General features: G+C 44.5%; 1 protein-coding gene and 1 pseudogene across 1 annotated transcript; one reads left to right on the forward strand and one right to left on the reverse strand.

Moving 5' to 3' along the window:
• Positions 1 to 667: 667 nt before the first annotated feature.
• Positions 668 to 3,337, reverse strand: LOC146892045 (uncharacterized; annotated as a pseudogene).
• Positions 3,098 to 24,798, forward strand: Smim13 (small integral membrane protein 13). The gene is made up of 2 exons (XM_048420548.3): positions 3,098 to 3,471; positions 20,695 to 24,798. The coding sequence occupies exons 1-2, from the start codon at positions 3,396 to 3,398 to the stop codon at positions 20,880 to 20,882; spliced, it is 264 nt and encodes an 87-aa protein (XP_048276505.1). The 5' UTR covers positions 3,098 to 3,395; the 3' UTR covers positions 20,883 to 24,798.
• The last annotated feature ends 1,067 nt before the right edge of the window (positions 24,799 to 25,865 follow it).

The following is a 25,865-nucleotide window of genomic DNA, read 5'->3' on the forward strand; positions in this document are numbered from 1 at the left end:
CTCTCCCAATTCCCCCATCCACCAGTTGCTTTCGGGGAGGGGTGGATTCAATTCTTTTTTATGAGATCAAAATTTTTTAGAATGAGATCATGCTTCATTTTTCCACATGGCTTATTTCACTTAATATAATATCCTCTAAGTTCATCCATATTTTTGTAAATGATATGATTTTGTTTTTTATTGCTGAATAGAATTCCCTGTGTTCTGTTTAGCCACCTTTTTAAAATTCATTCTTAGATGAAAATTTATTTGATCCCCTCCCCCAATCTTGTCTGTCAACTATTGCTGTAATGAACATGGCAGCACAGATGCCCCTTCAGAATACTGTTTTAATTTCCTTTGGATATATACCTAGCAACAAGATTCCTGAATCACGCGATACTTCTAATTTTATCATTTTGAGGCGCCTACATGTGGTTTTCTATAACCACAGTTTAAATTTACATTTTCACTAGTGTGTAAGGGTTCCTTTTCCTCCACATGAGCCTTTCATTTTTCTGAGATACAGTCTCATATACTCCAAGCTAGTCTTGACCTCACTATATGGCTAGGTGTAGCACAAATAATAAAAACCCAGAGACAGAAATTGGGGTTCAATCTGAAAACCAAAAAAGCAAAACAACCAAGTCACTAGAGAAATCTCACCTCCACCAAGGCTGGGTGACTGCAAACTAGACAGACTCCTCTCGTTTTATATTCCCTGTAGTGCTGGAATTAAGGACACATGACTCCCTAGTGCTGGGATTAAAGGCGTAGGCCACCATCACCTGGATTTATTTTTGCACTAATCTTGTGTTGCCCAGGGTGGCCTTGAACTCACAGAGACCCCTCTGATTCTGTCTCCCAAATATTGGGATTTAAGGTGTGTGTCACCATTGCCTGACCTCTAGTGGCTTTAGCTTTGCCTTTGGTCTTCAGGCAACATTTATTTAACAAGATACAAATAATACACCATGTACAGCTAGGGCTGGCCTTAAACTTCTGATCCTCCTGCCTCCACCTTCCAAGTGCTAAGAATACTGACATATGCTACTGATCCAGGCTTTCCAAGTCAGTTTAGACGTCTGTTTTCTTGGTCCTTACAACCAATCCATCCACTCACTAATCATAATGATTTTCTTCCACAATGTGTCTCATATCTGTCTGCTTTTCACCAAGCCGGAGATGACTGCCCTCACATAGTGACTTTGATTCACTAGTTCTGGGTGGTCCTGATGTGTGCCCAGAGCATCCCACTGGTCTGGTTTTGAAGGATACATCGCCGTTACCTGGCAACACTAAAAAACCAGTCTCCTTGGCCTTGCCTTGGAGACTGGAATTCTTTCAGTGTGGGGATACGATATAGGTTTTGAAGTCTCAATGGATGGTTCAGATGTACAACCAGGCTTGAAAAACACTGTCCGGGTTCAGAAGGAAGGCCAAGCCTACTTGAGATCCTTGGGGGCTCTGAACTACGGCTCTTATCATCCAGTAGCTCTTCCTGTTGGTCTCTCTACGGCTGGATTCGTAGTCAGGACTCAGGCCATAAATCACTTCCTCAGGTAGGTCTTCCTTCTTCCTCCAATGTAAATACCCCTGTGTTTGCCACATCACCTTATGTATTTGCATCAGGAGTGTAAAGGTCATGCCCCTATCGATGTTACTGTCTGCATCTCCACCTACAACATGCACACCTTCAGCTCAGGCACCATTTTTATCTCACGGCTCTATCCTCAGCACGTCCAAGAAGTCCCTGGCACACAAAAAGTGCTTGTTATAGATGGATAAAAGAGAAGGTAGGAAAAAAAAACCCTCTTGAATTCTTATTTCTTTGGAACTAGATCTATTCAAATGTGTTCCTTTCAGTCAGATTGTAATCAAATGTGCTCTGTTATGCAAGTGGATTGAATCATCCACTAAAATGAACAAGTTGATTACTAAGTTTACTGCATTGAGCTCACTTTCCTCACAGGAACTGTATATTAATACTTGTGCAAAGCAACTAATGCCTTAATATATTTTTATATACATTTATTCACAATAATGTCGCTTCTTAGTTATCTGGGAATGACTAGGGCATATTTATTAAATGAAAAGATTTCTTAGCTTTATGTGTGTGTAGAAACATGAAGACAGGGAAAAGGAATTTGTAGAAAAGTCTTGCGGGGAGCAACAGAATTACAGGGGAACTTGCCAACCTTGAATTCTCAAGGAGGAAAGTGCTGATTCCCCTTTATTGTGGGGCACCATTTGCATTAACAGATGTGGCAGAAGTAGAGGGTTTTCACTTCAGGTGGAAGGAGAGGCTTGAGATTGTTAACGTACCTTGTTTCTCAGAAGCTAGTTTATGGAAATGTGGTAAAATCTTCAGTTGTGGGTCATATGTCGCTTGAATTCACGGAAATAGCTGAATAAAACTTGCTAAGCAGGTAGGCGAATTAAGGGCACTAAGTCACCAGCCACTTCGAAATACATTATCTGTGGGAACACAACATCTGTTGCTGGGGGAAGGGGAAAAAGCTTTTCAGATTCTGACTTCTTTCAGTCAGGGGACTTATTTCCTCACAAGTATCCAACCTTCGCCGGAGGCAATAGGTTGGGTTCAAGTGCAACCAGTTTTTCAGGCAACAGACTCCCCCTTTCCCTCTTGCTCACTAAAAACAATTTTGTAATGGCTGAACTGTCACTGGCACCTCGACATAGCCTAGTAAGGAAGACAACCCATGGCACAACACAGGCTTTTTGAGAACATTAGCCAGCAGTCTTCAGAGGTGGTGACTCCAGAATACCAAAGGCACAGGGGACGGGAAAAGGAGAGCGCAAAGGAGAGCGAGGAGAAACCTTGAACAGTGTTGAGGCCTGGGAATTGTAGTTCCTTGTAGGGCAGAGACCGGCAGCATGCAGGAGCTTTGCACTCCATTTCCCAGCAAGCCCCGCGCAGCGGCGGAGTCGTTGCGGAGTGGGTGCCTGGTGGAGCTGCTGCGGGGGAGTGGAGGAGCAGCGGCGGCGGCGGCCTCGGGGAGTGGTTGACATCTGGCGTCTCTGAGGGCCGAGGGGTCCTCGCAGAAGCCGCAGCCAGGGCCTTGCGGCCGCCGCGCCACCTCCACACTCACGCCTTTCTCTTCGGTGGCCGCCATGGCAGCGCGTCCGTTCGCCGCCAGCCTCTGCACGCCGTGGCCCCGGCTGCCCGGAGCGATGAGGCGGTAGTGGCGCCTCGCGGCCCGCCCGCTCTTCCCGCGACTCGGTCGCCCCGGTCGGGGGTGGGGGGTCTGGTCGGCGGGCCGACCCCGCCGCGGCCGCCCCCGCACCGCCCAGTCCCGCCCCCTGGGGGCGCTGCCCTCGGGCGCCCGCCGCCCATGTCGCCCAGCCGCCCTGCCACCAGTCGCTGAGCCCGCGTCCATCCACCAGCTCTCAAAATGTGGCACAACGTGGGGCTGACCCTGCTGGTGTTCGTGGCCACGCTGGTGATCGTCCTACTGCTGATGGTGTGCGGTAAGTGGGGGGGGGGGGCGTCGAGAAGGCGTGCGTGGACAAGTGTCTTTGGGGTCTTGGTGGTCACCTGGCCTCCCAGGATCGAGCTAAGAGGAGCCATGCCTCCTGCTCAGGGCAGATCGCCGGGGCATCACGGAGGAAAGCTCAGCAGTCAGGACTGACATCCTGACTCTAGGTAGAAGCACGTTCCTACTTCCCGGACAGGTTTGTCCTTGGTGTCATTAATGCCATACAGTCTACCCAGATTTTCTCCGTGGCCTGTAATCGCAGGAGAAGTGGTTGGTTTCATCTTTTCATTTGGAGGTTCTGAGCCTGATCGAGAGATTTCACCACCTTCATTTAACCAAGGGTTGGAGCACGCTTGGGCTTGGGTTTCCAGCGCGTGTGAAGTTGTTTGTTTACTTCGAGTTCAGGCTTTAACCAAATTCCGAGCAGGAGCAGATATGAAACCCGGCAGAGCCTAAAAACCACTAATAAACATGCAGGGTCCGGTAAACAGTTCTTGGTTCTGCTGTAATGGTGCTGTTTGGTTTGCTGGGTGTATTTTCCTTCTCAGAATGAGAGAACGTTAAACTGTTCTCAAGGCGTGTTTTTGATCCCTCGTAATTTGTTATGCACAGTAGCTGATAACCACAGGTCTTAGCAGAGAGGCCAGACAGTTGTGAGAACCTGGAAAGTATTTCAAATAGATGCCAACGAGCACTGTTATTTATAAGAACGAAGTATGTGTTTGACGTGATGGAGTATTTGGTTAAAATTTTATAAATACCGTAGAGCTTATTATTACATAGTTAATGCTCAGTCCCGTGGCTGTACTTGGAAAAGATACTTACGCACTTGTATTTAGATACCTATATGTGTATTTAATTTTTGTCAGTCATACTGATTGAACCAAGGACCGCACATATGCTAAGCACATGCTGAACTATTGAACTGATCCCAACTCTAAAAATTTTTTACTATTTCTAGTGACACAAGAGTTAAAGTAGTATTCTTTTTTAAAAAACAAAACAAAACAAACAAAACAAAACAAAACAGGGTCTCACTATGTAGCTTTGGCTGGCCTGGAGCTTTGGCTGTCCTGGAGTTTACTAGGTAGACCAGGCTGGCCTTGAACTCAGAGCTCCAACTGCCTCGGCCTCTCAAATACTAGGATTAAAGATGTGCTAGCCAGTTGGTGGTGGCACACGCCTTTAATCCCAGCACTTGGGAGGCAGAGGCAGGCGGATTTCTGTGTGTTCGAGGCCAGCCTGGTCTACAAGAGCTAGTTCCAGGACAGGTTTCAAAGCTACAGAGAAACTCTGTCTTGGGAGCGGGGAGGAGATGTGCATCACCATACCTGGTCCAGATTTCTTTTCTCATGACAAAAAACAATAAAATAATCTCTCGATTTTTTTGATGCGGTGTAAATAGGTGATTTCCCTAGTTGTTGGTGTTTAAGATTTTTTTTTTTTTTTTTTCTGAGATGGGGGCCTCAGGTAAACTAGACGGGCACTGGGCTTGCTGTGTGGTGGATTACCTTGAGTTGCTGATCCAGAGTGCTCCATCCAGTTGATCCAACCCTAGGGATGGAACTCCAGGCTTCTGGCAGGCTAGGCAAACTATGCCCCTGTAGTGATACTTCATTTGTATTTTAATAAATAAAATTTGCCTGAAGATCGGAGAGTAAAACAGCCACACTGACCAGCCTTACAGCCCAGGCAGTGGTGCCACACACCCTTAATCTCAGTAGCCGTGCTAGTTTGCCGTAGACACCTGGTGGTAGTGATGCACGCCTTTAATCCCAGCCCCAGAGAGGAATATAAAATGGGAGGAGACAGCTCTCACACACATTCTGAGATTCCTGGAGGCAGGATGGCCATTTCGGACTGAGGTAGAGGTAAGAGCCAGTGGCTGGCTGTTTTGCTTTTCTGACCTTCAGGTTGTACCCCAATACCTGTCTCTGAGTATTTTATTAATCATGCTACATGCCCCCATCTTAAGGCTCTTGAAATAAGAAAAAACACATTCCTGAGCATTAATTAGATGAACGAAGGATGAAGGCATATGCTACCCTTTTTACTTGGAATGAGAATGTGACATACAAGCCATACTAAATCTTATGTAAACACTTGCCCAACTTGCTCTGAGACATTTTAATTCTGATTTCTCAACTTTCAATGGCCATCAGGTTGGTTTTTTTTTTTTTTTTTTTTTGAGACAGGGTTTCTCTTTGTAACCATCCTGGAACTTGCTGTGTAGATCAGGTTGGCAGGAACTTGCCTGCCTCTGCCTCCCAAGTGCTGGGATTAGAGGTGTGCGTCACCATCATACACCACCGCCCTTTACTCATTTTTCTAAGTGGGCCTTGCCATTAGTTTTGGGAAATGGTGAGAGGTAAGATAAGATACTTTAAAACTAATAAGGTCCTCCAAACTGTTTCTTGTTGGGAAACTAATGACAGGGTAAAGCGGCCTTTTGTTTTTACGAGAATGTGGCTGAAGGCTGAAGAGAAGAGGGGATATACTGGACTTGGGAACTGGGGTACCATGTTATCTTACGGCAGCTACATTGCAGAATAACACAGACGGGTTCACTTACCCCACAGAAATGTCTCTCTAACAGCCCTGGCGGCTCCAAGGGCTCTAAGAGCATCTCTTCTTGGCCTGGAGATGGCCATCTTTTCCTGGTGCTTTCACGGGGTCTTCTTACTGCATGTACTTGATATACCAGTCGTTGGATCTGGGCCCTAGCCCTTATGACCTTATTTCCTTCCCAGACAGAGCCACACTGGGGAAGGGGCACAGTTCAGTCTGTGACATGTACCGTTTCTACAGCCCTTGCAGAAGGGTAGGAAGTAGCTAAGTAGTTTAGGCATATGCCTTTAAAATAATTCTTACCTTTCTGATGGCCATTGCTCTTTGGAGAACTGGTTAATGTTTTGAAAATTTTCAAAAAAAATGTATAAACTTTTTTTATTATTTATATTTTTGGAGATTTTGTTACACCAGCCTCTGCCCTTCAGATTGGGTTTCCTGCTTTCTGATCTCATTCAATTCAATGATCTTTCTGTTTAGTGCCCACTAGACACTGGATCAGAATCTGTCACCAGACTAATCCTAAGGACTCAAACTTGAGTTTGCTGGAGAACCCTGATGCGCTATCTCACTCAGTGAATTCTAATTTTCAAATTTCATGTTCCTAGGGAGGTTTTCCTTTGTACATATTGGTTGTTTCAGCGTTTTCATTTTTTCATTCATTCTAAAATGTGTTCTGTCTGTGCCAGTCACTGAAGCTGCCCTTTGTGAAGGTGGGTAATAAGTGATTTCCATATTACTGAGCGGGTGTTCACTTACTAGTTAGCCCTCTTCTGGATAATTGAGGTTTCTCCCTGAGAAGCACTTTGCATTTTCATAGACCTTGGTGTCTTCCATTCACAGTGGCTGGTAATCATTTCCAAAGCCCTTTTCCTCTGAGACAAGGTCTCATGTCTTGATAACCTTCATTGCTACACCTGATTCTGTAATTTAGATGTTTATTAGGTGAGGTAGTTTTCTCTGTTTACCATTTATGACAGTTTTTGGCCAAATTAGTTGTCAGGGTTTATATTTGACTGTGTAAACATTCCCTGCGGACCAACAGTATAATCTGGCCACTTATAGTTTATTTTGCTTGAACTTAGCAATTGCCTTTTTTAACCTTACCCACTATTTTCATCTTTCCGATGCTGCGGATGTACCCCGGCTTCCTGGACATGGCCAGGCGAGTGGTCCAGCAGTGGGCTCCATCCCTAGCACCTCGTGCGTTGTTCTCTGTATGTACCTGTTGCTTGTTCTCCCTCCAGCCTCCAGAATCTACACTCTCACGAGCCATGGTTCCCATATGTCCAGTCCATTGCTGGTTCCCCTCCCGGAGCCCCCTTCACTCAGCAGCTGCCATTCTGACATAGAGCTGAGCTTGCTCTGCTGCCGCATCCCACACTCTGCCCTGTCCTGGATCTCATGGCACCGTCTTTGTCACATCTGCAGGAGCGAGCTTCCTAAGAAAAGGTGCATGTTTGATTTTCAGACTTGATATTTGATCAGTGCTCTGAATAGACCTGAGGTTGCAAATTGTTTTTATCTAGACTTTTAACAATTAGTACTTTTTTTTTTTTTTTTTTTTTTTTTTTTTTTTTGTAGCTTCCTGGGCTAATTTTGAGAAATCCAGTGACTTGGTTTTTGTCTCCAGATGCCTTTTCATCACTGATGGTGTACTGGAGTGTCAGGACGAACCTCGGTTCATTCTGCCTTCGTTTGTTTGTCTGGAGATATAAATATAAGACATTCTCCCCCACCCCGTTTCTAGAGAAGGGGTAGTTTCTTCTAGATTAGCAATAATTTCCTACTCTCCTCTGAAATAAGTGGTTTTGTTTTATTTTTCCTGCACTATCTTTGTTTTCTGCCTGTTTCCTTTGGAATGGAACCCAGGCTTTTACCCTAGACTCTTTTCTTAGCTATCTGGAGAGAGTCTTTGATATGTTCATATTCAAGCATGAGGTAATTAAAACAAAACAATGTTCTTACCCAGTGCCGTGGAGGCACACACCTTTATATCAGCACTCGTCCAGCAGCGCAGGCAGACCTCTGAGTTCAAGGTCAGCCTGGCCTACAAAGGGAGTTCCAGGACACCCAGGGCTACACGGAGAAACCCTGCCTTGAAACAAAACAAGAAAGCAACAGCAACAGAAAACATCCATGGGTTCTTGTTAACTGTGGTCTCACCTATGCCCAGTGATTTGGTAATGACAGAGTCTGGTTTGCACACACCCTCGCAATGTTAGCATTCTGTGAGAGTATCAACACTTGGTTTCTCCGCAGAGGAATCCACTTAGTTCCTACCTGCCGGTTACTTTTCTCCCTCTGCCCTTTTTTGCTTCTTGTTTGCATTTCATGTCCAGCTGATATAACCCCTCTCTACCTTAGGTTTTTAGTGATATTAAACCAAAATTGATAATAGAGATTCTCTGAAATGGGAGGATTTAGTGAGCTGGTGAGAATGTAGCCTGAAAGAACCAAGTCCTGGCACAGGCTCTACCCCTACCTCAGAGCCATGGTGGTTGGACCTGAGAACTGAGGGCATTTCCTTATCAACTCTTTTATGTTGGTCCAAGCAGTAGAGATGGGAACCACAAAGAGCCTAAGTTTTGGACTAGAAACTTCTCTGTAAGTTTCCTGGGCTGCCTGAGGCTAGAAGCTCCTCAGTGTGGATCTGAATAGAAGCTGGAGGCTGGGGTTTAAGTCAGGGCCTGACCCATGTTCTTCTTCAGAGAATAGGCTTGTTGGTTTTTGTTCACACCTGATAGCTGATTAAGCTCCCTTACCTCTCCCACTCCACAGATTTCTTTAAATCAGATTTTTGAAAGACAACTGGTTTATTAAGGATGGATTTAGGCACCTGCAGTAGAGAACTCAGCCCCACTTAATATGCTGGGAGTGATCTGCTAACGACCTCGGGAGCCTGTGGCAGTGGCTCAGTCCAGGAGCTTCACCTTGAGGTGTCCCCACATGATTCTTTTCTCCCTTTGTATCTGTGGCTAAGGTACTAGCTCACAGGGAGGCTGGTGAGGGGACTTGACACTTGGGGTTGTGCTGGTCTCTTCTAGCATCTAAAGCACAGCCATGGTGTCCTGACTGACTTGTCACACAGAAACACAGAGCAGAGGGCGGAAGAGTTCAGTAGTGTTCCTAGCACAGCCATGGTGTCCTGACTGACTTGTCACACAGAAACACAGAGCAGAGGGCGGAGGAGTTCAGTAGTGTTCCTAGCACAGCAAGGCGGCGTGTATGTGTCGTAATTTCTTTTTATTTTAGAATCAGGTATTTAATCTACAAAGTGATGTTGATGGTTTTAGTAGAAGATGTTGGGTTTTTTTTAGACAAGAAGTACAAACAGCAGGTTGTTCGTTGCCTTGTAAGGTGGAGATGGGCAGAACACCTGGAAAACAACTGTGTAGTGGCATTTCATTTATATTTTAATAAATAAAGCTTGCCTGAAGATCAGAGAGTGAAACAGCCCCCCTGGTCAGCATTACAGTTACCAGGCAGTGGTAACACACAAATTTAATCCCAGCTAGTTGCCATAGAAACTGGGTGGTGCGTGCTTTTAATCCCAGTGGTGCACACCTTTAATCCCAGCCCTGGAGAGGAATATAAAACAGGAGGAGACACCTCACACACAATCTCATTCTGAGATTCCTGGAGGCAGGATTGCCATTTTGGACTGAGGTAGAGGTAAGAGCTAGTGGCTGACTGTTTTGCTTTTCTGACCTTCAGGTTGAACTTTATTTACTAAAATACAAATGAAATATCACTACATAACTGGTTAATAGAAATTACTCATGAGGTAGGTAGGTGTGTGTGTGTGTTGTCTAACGATTAAGGCGGAAAGAACTTGATTAGCATGCCAGTTGAAACTGGTGGCCTGTTGGAGACTGGGCTGTTTTCTACTACTGATTTCTTGGCATCTCTTTAGTCCTGGTTTCTTGAGAAAGGTCAGGTAAATAGTTTCAGCTTTAGGACATGCAACTTTAGCAAGAATGACTGATTTCAGCCTGGTTTGTTCAGAAGGCTGAGACAATGGCAGTCTATTATTTACCATTGCCAGTCAGAGCAGAAACACTGTGATGTCAGTGACCTCATTTGCGCAGTGTCTCCAGACCCTAGTGTCATGCCTGGCACATCACATACTAGGCCCTCATCTCAAGAGGGGAAAACCCCTCTGGTAATCATTCAATTCCAGTATTAGTGGTCGTGTGTGCTATAAACCAGGATTGCCTCAAATGGATAATTTATTGGGTGAAAAATCCTGACTAGATTCTTAGGTGCATTTGCTGGGGAGGGTGGTCCTGGGGTTCATAGCGAGCAAAGCCCCACCTGTGTCCCTGAGGACGTCATCCTCCAGACTATAGGTAACTGGCCGATCTGAGCCTTTCCCAGAGAGGATGCCGTGTTTTATCTTGTACCTTCACTAGGCTGAAAAACTCAGGGCCCTCCCCTTTAAAAGTCTGTAAAAAACAAAGGTTTCCTTTGTTCTGTGTTACTTACTGTTGGTGGTCCTCTCTTAGCTCCTTGCTGAGTGGCTGCCCTTACTAAGCCAGAAATGCCTTGGTGTATCTATCAACCTGGAAATGTTGGGTTTTTTTTTTGGACAGGGTCTCACTGTGTACCTGGCTGCCTCTGCCTCTGGAAGTCAAGGATCTAGCGCTTGGGCCAGCACTTCTGGCAGAGTCTCTGTAAACCGCTAGTTATCTGACAGCCTCACCTGACTCTGAATCCTCACCTAAAACACGCTCTTCTGGTTCCTATGTTCGCTGCTGGATGAGTTTAATCTTCCTCATTTCCTGGACTCTGGACTAGGTTCATACCTATTCATCTAAATGTTTGATGTGTATTCGGAGGTACAAAGATAAGCACACTCTGGCTCAGTCTTTAAGCCACAAGCTGGAAGGTGACTCCAGCTTAGTCATTCAGAAACGCTGCAGGTGTTTGAAGAGGTCCACTAATGTGGGGCCACTGCTCTCAGGTGAAGTTCATCAAGGTGGCTTGTGTGCTTTCTTTTATCCCCCTCCTTCCCCGTTCCCTCGGGACTTCACGGGGTTATCTCTGCGCTATCATGAAGAGTAGATTTGGCACAAAGCCCTGGAACTCCACTTCTCTTAGACCAGCTTACGTGATAGGAGTGTCATGTTATCAGAACCCGGTCACAACCAGGGCTTATGCCCATGAAGTGGCTCTGGGGCCCCTAGATTATTTTAGGATGAAGACTGGTCACAGGAAACACTGAGCGTGTGGTTGGAGACTGGGGAGTTTGAGCCCACACCCTGACCTCTAGAAGGGGTGGGGAGGCATAGAGCTTTGGTTAGCCACACTCTCCAGTGAGTGCCACGACCATCTCAGGCTTAGTGCGGCTGGAACTGTGGCTCAGAGATTGCTTCTGCAGCTTTCCCAGGCCATGGACACGTACTGTCTCAGCTGTGGGTGAGGCTCCCTGCCTCTCTAACGATAGCAGCGTCCCCCTTCCTTTGCTCTTTGTAGATTTCCTTGTCATTGCAGCATGATAGCATTTGGACCATGGCAGGCGCTGGCCAATGTTTGAATGAAAGAATGAATAAATGAGTCAGTTTTCAGCCTGTGACCAGTGAGCTGGGGTGAGGTGATGATGAGTGCAAGGGGCATCAAGATTTTGGGACAGACGTAGGCAGCAAAGAGGTTTTATGGAAATGTCCAGATTCTCCAGCCTCTTAGAGCTACGGTCTGGGAGGAAGGGATCCAGTTAGGTGTATGCTGTGTCGATGACAGTTCTAGCGAAGGACACAGTAGTAGAGTTGGGAATGCCAGTGGCTCTGGGATTGTAGTGTGATTTGGCAGCAGTGGGGCCGAAAAGAGCACGTGAGCTTTGAAGTTTTAGGGCTGGTCTAGAACTCACATCCACATAGGTCCGAGGAGGTCAGAGTATGAGGAGAGCGGTTGTATTAACGTGGGTCACAACCTCTCGATAAGTTGGCAAGGCTGTGCCCCCTGGTTCAGCCTGAGCACACTGGCAGGTATAGTACTGAGTTCCAGGCTATGCTGTATCAGGCATGCCGATTGGCAGGTATAGTAGAGTGTAGAGTGCACCAAGTTGACTCAGTCAGACCTGGAACCGCTTTGAGCCATGTTCCAACCTCTGATAAATACATGTTCACAGATAGCGAGCCGCCTGGGACCCTGAAGTACAGGGAGTAGTAGTGAATTAATCAGTGTTTGGAAGTGGGTTTACAAAGAGCAAGCATGGCTTTAGTTTACTCTGGTCTGAGGAAAATAGATTTAAGTCAAGGCAGCACCACACCTCACAGTGCTGGGCTTGGCAAAGTGCCCAAACAAAAAGGCACTTGGAAGCAAACAAGGTAGAAAATACTGGAAATACGGGGAATTTCTAGTTAGTGGCCGATTGTTTCAGAGTGGATAGGCTCTTTTGGCCTCACTGTTGATGGCAAGCTTAGTTTCAGTTTGCCTGTGTAAGAATTCAAGGTTCTGGAACCATCTGAAAGTGATGGGTTTGTTAAAAAATTTGACTAATAATTGACTTTAATTTAAGATTTACTGAGCCTTACTTAAGTATAATTAACAGATAAAATGTTAATACCAACAACAAAAAATGTAAAAAAAAAAAAAAGTGCCACATCAGCATTGAGAGGGCTCTGCTGGGGTTTATCCTCTCCCCGGGTGCAGAGCTTCAGCGGCCCCCAGCACTCCCCAAACCATAATTTATAGGCAGAGTAGATGCAGAAACAGACATCCAGGTGCCTTCTTTTTGCCCAACGTTCCCTCACAAAACTGTACAAGAATTTAAGGATTTTGTTTGTTTTTGTTTTTTTGAGATAGGGTCTTACTATGTAGCCCTGTCTGGCCTAAAACTCCCTATGTAGATCAGGTGAACTTTGAACTCGCAGAGATCCACCTGCTTCTGCTTCCTGAGTGCTGGGATTAGAGGCATGCACCATTCCTCCAGACAAAGGTAAGGATTTAAAATGTGTATCAACTGACTATTGAGGGCCAGCGTTAACTGAAGATTCCTGCTGGTTAATATAACTACAGAACCCAGACCCAACTGCAGGTGCCTTTTTACAAAGACGCTGAACAATCCTATCAGACCAGTCGACCCGAGACGTACAGAATACACTGGTGACACAGGCATCAGTGCCATGCCTGATGCTTTCATGAGAACCGTACCTTCTGACCTCGTCACCTCCCAGAGGGCCACCCTCCAGTGCAGTCACAGTGGGGCTTGTGTTGCAGTGTGTGAATTTGGGCCATTGCAGACATCCCACTGTAGTGGATGTTATCATCCCTGAAATGGTGCCTTGCCATACTTCTGCCATGAAAACCCAATAACCTGATAGACTTGAATTCATTGCTCTGCCCTAAGTAAGGCTTTCTTTGATAACTGTTACTCGGGCAGGGCAATCCCAGCATTTGGGAAGCTGAGGCAAGAGGATCTCAATCTCTTAAGTTTGAAGCCAGTCTGGGCTACCATATCTTTTAAGACTCTATCTTAAAGAGGGTGGGGGCAATAAACGGCAGTTGCTTATAGATCTTTACTTATAAAAACCTGCTCAGTTTTCTTTTTTAGTTTTTTTTCCCCCTCTCACATATTATATCTTAACTGCAGCCTCCCCCCAACACACATCCCCTCTCCCCCCAAACCCACCCCTCCTCCGTTCCCTTCAGGAAGAGGCAGACCTCCCAGGGATATCAACCAAACGTGGTATATCAAATTATAATAAAACAAGTGCCTCCCCTCATACTAAGGCTGGAGGAGACAACCCAGTAGGAGGAAAGGGTCCTACAAGCAGACAGAAGAGTCAGAGAGCCCCTCCTCCCACTGTTGGTTGTCCCGCAGAACCTCCAGCTACACAGCTGTCACATATATGCAGAGGACCTAGGTCAGACCCGTACAGGTCCCCTGATTGTTGGTTCAATCTCTGTGAGCCCCTCTGGGTCCAGGCTGTTTTCTTGTGATGTCATTGACCCCTCTGGCTCCTACAATCCTTCCTTGCTCTCCTCTTCAGGATTCCCAGAACTGACTCAAAAAGTAACTTTTCCTTTCCTCTTTCTATCCACATACCAACCCCATCTTAAGTGTGCCTGTTCACACTCTGGATAGTCTGTCTCCAGCCCCTCCCAGCGCAGCTGCCTGCCGGCCTCCTGCTGAACCCAAGGCACGAAACCTTCTTCCTCTTTTTCTGTCTGCTTTCTCTGAGCAGTTACTGGGACTTACTTAGAGCTTGCTTGCCCTGTGTTGTTTTCTCTCAGATTCTTAACCAATTGGTTTCTTAGCTTAAAACAAACAAAACACAAATCCCCTGTTAACCATTGTGTCTTTTATGTAGGAATGGGAGTAATGGTTGGCGGCCTTAAATAATTCAGAGAGGTTATGAAGATTACGTGAGATGTTGAATGTAAATTCACTGATGGTGAATTTTTAGTTATATTGATAGTGATGGTTAAGTGTTCAGCTCATCTATGATCACTACCCTTCTGACACATTTATCTGTAGAAATCCTGTACAGTGTGTTCCATAACATTTATCCTTGTTCTAATGCTTAGTTACTGACACACATAAGTGAGTCACCTTTTATTGTCCCAGAACCCAGGGCCTCTGTCACCAGCCAGTTTTTCTGACTTGTAGTGCTTATTAGTCTAAGGGTAGAGCAAGGCCTGAACCTTCCTTTTACAAGCGTGTGAAGAACTCATTTTAACACACAGCCTTGGTGTTTGACTATACATAAATAGAATTTCCCTTTCTCCTCCCCTTTCTCTCCTTCCTGTTTTTCTTTCTAAATCCCAGGACATGGTGCAAGAGCCATGTCCATAGAACAAGAGAAGCAAGAAGTTTGTTCTGTGGCAGGGATCTAGTGAGCTGTGCTTCTGTGAGCTAGCCCATATGCTACAGGGTCTAAGGAGGTAAATACTTTTCAGTAAAAGGTCATCTAGGTTTTCATAAGCTTCTTCTTCTATCCTGTTCCCCCGTGACATGCACACACCTGGGAGAAGGTATTATCCCACAGCCCAGAGTCCAGTAAGGCCAGTCTACCCTTAGGCTAAGTTGAAGTTATGAATCTGAACTGCTAATGCTGTCCTGTGTCTGTGTGGCTCTTGGCTTCATAGCTCCCATACCTCATACGCACACCTGACCCATTTGATGTGTTTGTCTAGAAATGTGTCAAGGGTGAAGCTTTGTTGCACTTGTGTTTTCTTACATGCCAAGTATACAGGAGAGTGAGCTCCAAACGCGCTTCTTGTATTAAACAATTCTATGGAGCAGACACAGCCCAACTCTAGAGCATAGAGTTAGTTTTTGCCTAACTCTGACTATCTGCTTAATCTGTTTTCTGCTGCTACAACAGAACCCCACACACTAGTAAGTCATAAATGATAGTTGTTCATTGGGTACATAGCTGTGGAAGACTGTAGTGCTAATACCCAGTGATGGCCTTTGCTGTGGCATTGTGGGGTAGAAGGGCAAACAGAGGGAGAGACAGACAAATCTATCCTTGTGATACTTAATATATTCCCTCTTTGCTGATATTAACTTATTTCTTAATCCCGTCTTTAAATTAAGATTTCAAGTACATCTCCTCATGAGTTTTAGAGAGGCCATTTAAACAGCTCTGACCATTATTATATCTGTTATTTCATCTGCGCACTTCCTGTGACATCACCCAACTCATTGGTCATAGTTGGGAAAAAATTTTTCTAATTGAGGTGTTGTGTAGCACAAATTCTAATTGTTCTTAATAAAAACCCGGAGTCAGATATTAGAGGGTGAAAACAGAGATCAGAGAAGCAGTGCAACCAGCACTAGAGAAACCTTTTACCTCTACCAAATCATCAGACCAGAAGGGCGATCCTGTCCTCAGACTGCATCCTCAGTCTTCAATGAGCTCCTGTCTCCTCCCGCCTTATATTCCTCTCTCGGCCCAGTCATATCCCTCCTGTCTCCACCTCCCTAGTGCTGGGATTAAAGGCGTGGGATCCCAAGTGCTGGGATCACCTTTGTGTGAGCTCTGTTTCCCTTTTAGACTGGATCAATTTTGTGTTGCCCAGGGTGGCCTTGAATTAACAGAGATGACTCTGCCTCTGGGATTAAGTGCGCCACCACTGCCTGGCCTCTCTAGTGGCTTAGCTCTGCACGCTGATCTTTCTGGTCAGCTGGTTCTTCAGTTCTTCCCCATGGACATCAACCATGAATCTCACTTTCTCCTTTTCCTTGGCCATGTGATTGACCCACTTTTTGACAGCCATTTCTGTGTTTCCCAAACTTGCATGTACATTAGAATAATCTATGGAACTTCAGAATGAGTAAGGGCAGCCAATTGACACACACCTCTAATTGCAGCCTCCTGGAGACAAAGGCAGGTAGATCTCTGAGTTTGAGGGCAGCTTGTTTTACATGATAAATTCCAAGACAGGCAGAGCCATATAGTGAGACGCTGTGCCAAAAAGCAAACAAATAAAATTGAGTAAGCACAGCTCCTAGGTTGACTTGGGGTTTGGGAGGCGAGCCCTCAAGAATCTAGTTTCTGAGAACTCCCTAGAAGATTTGAAGTTCGAATGATACGCTTAGGAATTGCTGCAACCAGGTGTCTTTAAGTAGAATCATTACATTGTGTTGTTTTGACTGTGCCTATGTTTACAGTGAACTTGTACCTCAGAGGGAAACTATGGCCCTTCCTTGCCTCCACACCCAAGTAACTCTGCTCTATCGGTTGGAGCCTCTTGCAGTGTTGACATTCACTCAAGATAACGCGTGTTAATGCTTTAAAGGATCCAGGGAAGGTTTGTGTTGATGCAGGGTCTTTCTATAGCCCAGGCTAGCCTGGATGGAACTCAGGATTCTCCTGTTTCCAGCTCACCTCTCAAGTATGATAATAGGCACCACCAAGTCCAGCACTTTAGTTAGACTTTAACTAGCAGATTTGTTTGTGAGTTGGATATGATAGTGTGTCTGTAATTTCACTTGGAACACTTGCACATCAGAATTGTCCCAAGTGTAAGGCCAGTCTGGATGACACTTCAAGTTCCAGGCCAACCTGGGCTACAAAATGACATCTTGTCTCAAAAAGCAAGCAAACAAGTATGTGTTTTGAGCAACTTCCCACCAGCCCTCACTCAGTCCCTCTCCATCTCCTGCAGGACAATAGTGAATGCTTTTCAGTCAGAGACATCGTGTTACCCATCTCTTCCCTCATTCTTTATAGAAGAATATTTGGTCTAAAGGATATAAAGACCTCTTTGAACTGAATTTTCTGATAGTGAATTTACATTTATGTTTGCAGTTTCTGAGTTAATATTCCTAGCATCACACAAAAAGCCAGGAGCGGTGTTGCACATCCATAATCCCAGAGCAATAAAGGAAGACACTGACATCGACCTCTGGCCTCCATACACACATGCACATACATGTGTATGCACAATATAACCATGTGTGCTCATTTTGGAAACATTTTGGTTAACTAGAATGACACTACAGAAGCAGTGCAGGCCCCACTTTGACCTACAGACTTGTTGCTCTGACTAGCTGACTCTGAGATCACTTAGAAATGCAAGGGATCCAAGTAGTCAAACTAATCTTGGGAAAGAAGAAAGTTGGAAGACATACACTTCTTGGCTTCAAAATGTAATGCAAAGCTACCATAGTTCAGATAGTGTGTGTCAGCTTAAGATCAGTATATGGTGAATTAAAGTCCAGAAGACAATTACCGTCATAAACTGGCTTTTGACCAAGTTTCCAAGAGAAGGATAGTCCTTTCAATAAATGATCTGGACAATGTGATATACATATGCTAACGAATGAATATGGACCCATCTCTGTTGTCATATTAACAGTAGGCCAGAGACCGAAGTGCTAAATATGTCGAACTTTTAGAAGATTGACAAGTGTAACTCTTAATCTGGAATCACTCAGTAGTTTTCTCTATGTGACACCAACAGCCCAGGAAGCCACGTTACAGGGATTTACTGGGTCTCATCAGAACTAAACATTGTTCTTCAAAAATCATTCCAAAATTAGTGAAAGAAAGACACTGGATGAAATCGGGGGAAAACATACTGTCTAGAACATGTAAGAAACTGTCTAGAACATGTAAGAACTTACACCTCAAAGTTAAAAGACATAATAATAGCAAAGCAACCAAAACCAAATCAGAACAGTTCTTCCTTTTAAACTACACAGAATTGGTTAGACATTTTCTCAAAAGCAAAGCAAAAAAAATTGACAAATAGTTAAAAAATTAAAGTGGGAATATGTTATTAGTTATGTAAACCAATGAAAGTCAAAGCCACCACTGTAGTGTGCCATTTCATATCTAGAGGGTTGACCGTGTGTACGAGTGGCAATAAGAAGTGTTGGCGATGATGTGGAGAAATGGGGCCTCGTGTGTTGCTGGATATAGTGCAGCCACCAACAAGGATGCACCTTGAAAAAGGTCTTATAAATAAAGCCAGACACAAAGGCCAGATACTGATTACATTTATGTAGCATGTTCCTAGTGGTAGATCTGTAGTGATGTGGTGCACAGTAGTGACCTTTAGCTGGGAGGAGACTGGTGCATGGCTGCTGTTGGCTGTGGCAAATCCTGCCTCCTGCGTGTTGGCTGTCACTGAAGCCGTTTACGTTGTTACTGGCAGTACAGCTTGGGAGGAAGAGAGCATGGACTATAATGGAAAGTCCTTGTATCCAAAGCCTTTGACAACTGTTGCTGTCTTCAGCTTTTTGTTTTGTAAATTTTCTTTTTTACACAGGGTCTTACTGTGTAGCATTGGCTGACCTGGAGCTTAGTATGTAGACCAGACTGGCCTTGAACATACAGAGATCCACCTGACTCTGCCTTCTGAGTGCTGGGCTTAAAGATGTAAGCTGTCACCTCCAGCAACGCTGGGAGATTCTTATGGAATACCAGGGTTCTTTTTGCCTTTTTAGAAGTTTCATATAGCCCAGACTACCTCAGACTCACTATATAAAGGATAACCTTCGATTTCTGATTCCTTTGCTTCCACTTCCAAGTGTTTGGATCCTGGGTGTGCAACACCATGCCACACCTGGTTTTATAGATGTGCAACACCACACCACACCTTGTTTTATGTGGTGCTGGGATTCAAACCCAGGACTTTATATACAGTTAGATAGGTTTTCAGTCATCAGAAATCCTTCCCCAGCCGTTAATGGCTCTGGAGGATTCTCTTAGAGTTGGTGCACAGACTCCAGAGTTCAGCAGTGTTGATCATGCGGCCTTGTGAATATCTCAGAAACCATTAAGTTGTATACTTCAAAAGGATAAACTTTATGGTATGGGATCATATCTATAAAAATATAATTTAAAAAAACAAAAGCTACCTCAGATTTCCCTGAATTGTTAGCATTTGAATTCATGTCAGTTGAACAGTTTATAGAACACTTGTTAAGTGACAGCTAAGCCCTCTAGGTGTCTCCTCCCATAGCCCTAAAGAGGCAAGCTCAGCTTTGTGAGCCTTAGGTCAGAAGTGGTTCATCCCATGCTCCTTCCTCTAATCCTCCCTGTTTATCAGGGAATTTTGGGTAAAAGTCGAGCATGTTAATTTGAAATGTCATTAAAATGTTATTTTACAGAACTTGGGCATTTATGCACATAGTTGACATATTCAGAGTTTGATTGACAGGTAGTATTCAGTCTGAAGAAACGACAAAACCCAAGAAATGGAGGAAGGCTCCCAAGTTAGTCTTTATGCTCTGAGGAGTGAGTGTTGAGCTCCTTTTCCCAAGCGACTGTAGGGAACAAGACAGATTGAACACTGCCCTCTGTGGCAGCCATTCTCTTGGCCTGGTTTAACACGGGGTTGGAAAGCCATTGGGATTTCTGGCCTGCTGGCCTTTTTGAATAAATGGCATGAAGCAAACAGTGGTAGGACTGTCTTCCTCTGGCTTCTCGGGTGTTCTGCTCTTAGCACTGTGGGGCAAGCTGACCTTGGCTTAGTTGACTGATCCGTTATTGGATGATGCTTTCCTTAAAGAATTTGATGTAAAGATGTCATTTTCTGAAATTTTGAACTTACACTGTTGGCTCACAGGCTTTATTTTTCTGTCATGAACTTAAAGTATTTTATGCTGTTCTGTGAACTTCTCAGCAGGGCGGTCTTGACAGAGGCGTTTTCACTGAGACTCAGTTGACCCCTGCTGCTTAACATCTTTTCACTGTGACTCAGTGGCTCATCTTGAGTGTAACTGAGATAGGGCGTGTCCACTCATTAGTCAAGTGTATTTCTTTTCCACAAAAAATACTCTCAAAATTGATCTTAATACAAGAAGTACTCTTACTTAGTCCAAACCTCATTTATATTTGTATGGAAAGTTGTCATTTAAGACTGGAATCTTATCGTGTAGCCCAGGCTAGCCTTGAACTTAACCATCCACCTGCCTCAGTCTTCCAAGAGTGTATGTGCAACCGTACCCTGCATCATTATGTTAATGCTGGATTCAGAATTCCATGAAATCAGAAACTTGTCTTCCTGTATGACCCTAGAATCTATCCTCATGCCTTGCACGTTGTAAGTGCCCAGTGTTTGTTGTATGAATGCATACTGTAGTCTACATACTGCTTTGTAATAGACTTTTCAGTTTATTTCAGTAGTGTTCTGAGCTGAAAACGGTATAATAATTTGTCTGGATGATTTTGTCTTTCTTTAGGTTGGTATTTCGTATGGCATCTATTTTTATCTAAATTCAAGTTTCTGCGGGAACTGGTAGGAGACACAGGATCCCAGGAAGGAGATCACGAGCCTTCAGGGTCTGAAACAGAAGAAGACCCTTCAGCTTCACCACACAGGATCAGATCTGCTCGCCAGAGAAGGGCGCCTGCTGATGAAGGCCACTAGCCAGATACCCACTGTCCTAGAATATGGTCTAAGGCAGTCGTGAGCCTCTGTCTTCAGCGACCTGGCTTGGAAAGTTACTAAGTGACTGAGGAACATTTACAATTGGATTTATATCCAGTTCAAAAGAAGATTTACACGTAAGCCATAAAGAAATAAAGGGAATTTAAACCAAATTGGACCATTACAGATTTCATCTTGGATATTTTGCTTCACTGGGTCTATTTAACACTCTTACTCTTTGGCTTTTTTTTTTTTTTTTTTTTTGCACTGGTATAAATCTGTAAACATTTCAGGCTTGAAAAAAATGTTATTAGTCATAAAATGTCCCCTTTTCTTGACATTTTAACTTGTCCTACATCGGGACATATCTCATTACTGTCAACCAGGTGGTAGGTAGTCTTGTCATTATCTTAGCTCATGCATATGTGAATTTGCAGCTTGTTACAGTGTCATTACCTCAGCCGATGTGTATATTGTTGGTATCAAATGTGTCAGGTCTACTGGCATTTTTAAAATGTCTTCAAAAAGTACTATGAGTCAGCATTGAAATGGAAGGTTAGTGTATACGTAGAAAACCATGGAAACAGCGGTAGAGCGTGTTTGATATCAGTGATGCCAACAGTTGCTGCTGGAGAAACTATCACAGTTCTGTTTCCTTGCAAAGAAACAACCAAATGCTTTAGAGGACCTGAGAAACGACGATACCCACAAGTTGATGGAGCTGTGCTGCATTTTGTCAGCAAGTCACTTGCAAAACAGTTGTCCATCTCCACGCCGAGCGATTGCAGTCGAAGGCAGGAGAAATTGCCAAAATCCTCTGAAATGATCTAAAAAACTTCAAAGCAAGGAGAGACTGGCATGGCCACTTCCCGGAGAGGACTGCCATTAAGACATCAAACATTTTATCCAAGGCTGCCTGCTGGTATTAGACAGAGGCAGTGGTAGGCCCCCCTTCAGGAAATGCCACACAACCAACACTCTTGACATGTATGGGAAGGTTCAGATCCCCATGACTGATTTGAAAAGTGGTTTGGAAGAAGGGGACTCGGAATGTGAAGTTATAGTTCATAACTTAACCAGTTTATCTCACACGTTCTTCACATAGGCACGAGATTTATGTGATATAAATATTTTAGAACATGGGATAAATACAAATAAAACATTTTTCTGTGATACAAGGCATATGTCATAGCTTACTGGGCAGTGTTTTTTCTTAAGAGATACATGTGGTGCATCTTAATTGATGGTCACCTAGATTAAGTAAAAGTGATAATTTGTAAATTACTTTTCAAGATAGCAGTTATTTATTGGAGAACTAATTGTAAGTCTTACAGTGTTAACAGTGATTTTCTATGAAATACTTTTGGGGTAAACCTGTTGGGGGTTCTAGAGTTGTAGTTAGGGATCTAAAAACTCTTCTCCTTTAGGGAGAGTAAGCTTGGTCCCCCCTTTATATGGGGACTTTATGTTCTGGGCTTGTGTTGTGGAGAAAATACTTCAGACCTCAAAGAGCACTAGGGCTTGAAACAGTAGTGGTTGAAAAAACCTGCTTGCTTGTGTAAACTGCCTCTTGCCAGGAGTCCATGTTTGTTTTAACTGAACTTTGGACTGTTTACTAGAGAAGAGAGATGGATTAATGAACCTTCTAGTGTTGTCTGCTCTAGACAGAAATGAACTGCAAAGCCAAGTTCCTTTCCTGGTTCCTGTCCTTCATGGCTGTGTTTGATACCTCATTCTTCATCCTGGCAGATTTTGTCTATTGACTGTCTGCTGGCGCTGCCCCTAATTGAGTAGGTTCCTAAAGAACTGCGTGTAGACATCATAGCCCTTTGGGTGCACTGGAGGGACGCTGTAGAGGACTGTCTTCATTTGTACATTTTCTGGGGAAGATGCCCACAGCTGAGTGTGGAGCAGTTGTTCTGTCTTTTTTCAAAACGGCTTCTCTGTAGCTTTGGAGCCTCTCCTGGAACTAGCGCGTGAAGACCAGGCTGGCCTGGAACTCACAGATCTGCCTGCCTCTGCCTCCCAAGTGCTGGGATTAAAGGTGTGCACCACCACCTTGTTCTGACGTCTTTATGGGACATAATATGAGCAGAAGGCACAGAGAGCAGTGGCATTGTTTCTGGCGTTGATTTTTGCTATTTCTTACACTAACTAAATATCACTAAGTGGGTCAGGATGCCCCAAGGCATCTTGGTACCCGGAGGTTTACATTAGATTTTTTTTTTTTCATAATCTAATGTTCTGAGCTCCAGGTTTTCATTTTTTACTGTTTTGCCGTGGGTGTCTAAGATTTTATGTAGCAACAGGAAAAACTTGAAGCTGCAGGCGCGCTCTCTGTGTCAGTATTAAAGAATGGGAACTGATGTAATCCCCCCATCTATAACCAGGCCCAAACTAATCTCTGTAAAGATACATATAGGACATTATTTATTGGTATTTATGTTCCAGCATATCTTATAAAACTTTAATAAAAACTGTTTGGCCCGAGAAATAATATCGTATGCTGTAAGGGCTCATAGTTGTGTTTTACAGAAAGTGAAGACATTTCGGATGCCAGTGTGAAGAGTCTAAGGCATAGTCCTTTGTGTAGAATTGGGGTCATGAACCTCCTTTACCCCACCTCGAGAGAAGAGAAACCACTGTCCCTCCAGGATTCCTCACGTGCTGTGGCTTTCTGTCCTGTTTCCTCTTTCAGTGTGTTTGTAGCCATTATAACTGTCACACCTGTGTTCTCAGGCTCTCAGTGCAAGGGGTGTGCTTAACTTCAAAGTTTAAAGACACAGCATCCAAGTACTAGAGACTTGCCTGATGACATCATCTCTGAGGATTGATTAGAAACTTGAGGACTCAGGTAGCTTGTTGCAGTTCCTTCGCAACCAGCCCTTCCCAAATCTGTGGTTTGCCTCTGAAGTGTGTGTGTGTGTGTGTGTGTGTGTGTGTGTGTGTGCGCGCGCGTGTGTGCGTGTGCGCACATGTGTATTTATTTGTTTGCAAATTGTTCATTTGGTAGCATGGCTCAGATTTAAATGCCAAAACACTAAAGATTTATATTACAGTTAACTGAAGCATTAACACACACCTGAAGCTGGTGTTCGAACTGAATGACCTCTCACAGTGGAAGTAGATACTGGATAGCTATTTCATGGACACCTTGACTTCTTTGTTTGGATTAGTCTTAACCATTTGAAAAATGTATTTTGCTAAAAGTTTAGACTATGCATGTGCCGACATCTAAAACATGATGGAAAGTAGTCCGTGCTTCATGTTAAAGAGGAGCAATGTTTGAAGTTAGAAATTCTGAGTCCACAGTGCAATCCTTTTTTAAAGTCAGTTTTCCTTAGAAGGTGTCTGACCGTGACAGGCAACCAGTGTAACTGGAGATCTTGACTGGTAAACCAAGTGCTTTTCTATTTGAAGCTGACTTCATAAAGCCAACGAACAGTCAGTCCTCGGAGCTCGGAAAAGCTCAGGCGACTGCAGAACGGCGTTGGGGTCTAGAATCGAAATCAAAGCACCTTTTAGTGTCTGCTGTTAAAGTGTCCCCGAGCCGGAGACGTGTCCCCTAGCAGGTTACGTGTTTTACTCTGTAGTCGTAGAAGCTGCACCTCCGTTTGTCAGAGCACATGCTACCTGTGGAGGGCGGTCTAGCGTTAACCTCCACACCAGTTCTATGCATAACCATTCACCAAATACTGCTGCTGTGCTTTCCCACAGGAGCCTTTCTGTCCCGTGCTGTGTGACACATTGTCATCTTGCTGCTTGGCAGATACGTTGTGAGGCGTTAGAGCTGTATGTGTTACTAGTTTCCTTAGAGAACAAGATGTAAAATACAGATGAGGGATATGCAAATGAGTGATGCGCCTGTCTTAGAATATCTAAAACTTCTTGCACAGAATAAAGGAAAATGAAATAAGCAAGTGTGTGTCTCTCATTGATTAAGGATAATGAGTGCGGTGGGTACTTTGAACGTGATGGGATTTTAAAGGCGTTCTTTTTGTTTTTACCCCCCCCCTTATGGTCTACACCTCAGCACCCCACTCACCAACTCTAAAAGTCTAAGAATTGGGAGGACAGCATCCACCATGCTAGGAAATTAATCAACGTAGAGCCTAAAAGACGTGCAGCACAGCGCTGTTGGTAGCTTAATCATACTTAGCTTTACCCCACCAACAACCCCGAGAGCTTGCTAATTTGCTCACCACTGGCCATGCTCCACTTTTGGCACTGACAACCAGGAAGACCACGGGAACTGAATCCTGCCAAGTGAGAGGATCCAGGGAGAACCTGTTGGAGGCAGGAGACCATCTATTCCAGTGACCGAGCCAGTGTTTCTTCAGTGCTCAGGTGCCAAGAGTATAGGACAGGAAAAGGGACTTCATCAGAGCTTGGTTTTGTAAGGCAGGTCTGTCTTAGAGACTGGTCTGGGATCTGGGCTGGTTAGGAGACTCAATTCTGGTGCCAAAGGCTTGGGATGGTAGGCAGCACTTAAACAGAGAAATGGAGCAGAATGTTCTGGAGTAACGGAGAATGTTCTTACTCCTACTCCTACCACTGTGGTCCAACCAGCTGGCGTAAAGACGGTGCTGTTTACGAAGGACTGGGAGAGGAGGCACTAGCTACCGTAGTCGTTTTCTCGGTAGTAGGCAAGAAGAGGGTTTCAGATGAAAGCCCACACAAGGACAGGTGAAGAGGCCTTGCTGGTGGGGCTGTGTATAGGTAGTTGTTTCTGGAATCGAGACTGCACATTTGAGGGTAGAGACGTGTGAAAGATGCAATGGCACACAAGCCATATGTGATGGTATTGAAGTATTTCTAATAGCTGCTGCTTGCATATCGCGTAGGCTGACCTCAAGTCCTCCTCCTCCAGCCTTACGCCTGTATCCCGGCCTTGCACAACCACAGCAGGTTGGAAATACTTTACAAATGAGGATCCGGATCGACGTTCTTAAGATGCTGAATGAGCATTCTTCCAGGCACCTG

The sequence above is a fragment of the Myodes glareolus genome, chromosome 14, assembly GCF_982192425.1.
Source record: "Myodes glareolus chromosome 14, mMyoGla1.1, whole genome shotgun sequence".
In the NCBI taxonomy this organism is placed as follows: Eukaryota; Metazoa; Chordata; class Mammalia; order Rodentia; family Cricetidae; genus Myodes; species Myodes glareolus.

Excerpts from the sequence above, each read along its gene's own strand:
- Smim13 (XM_048420548.3), top strand. The coding sequence starts at position 3,396 with ATGTGGCACAACGTGGGGCTGACCCTGCTGGTGTTCGTGGCCACGCTG. Across the intron at positions 3,472-20,694 it reads CCTACTGCTGATGGTGTGCG|GTTGGTATTTCGTATGGCAT; the intron begins GTAAGTGGGGGG and ends GTCTTTCTTTAG.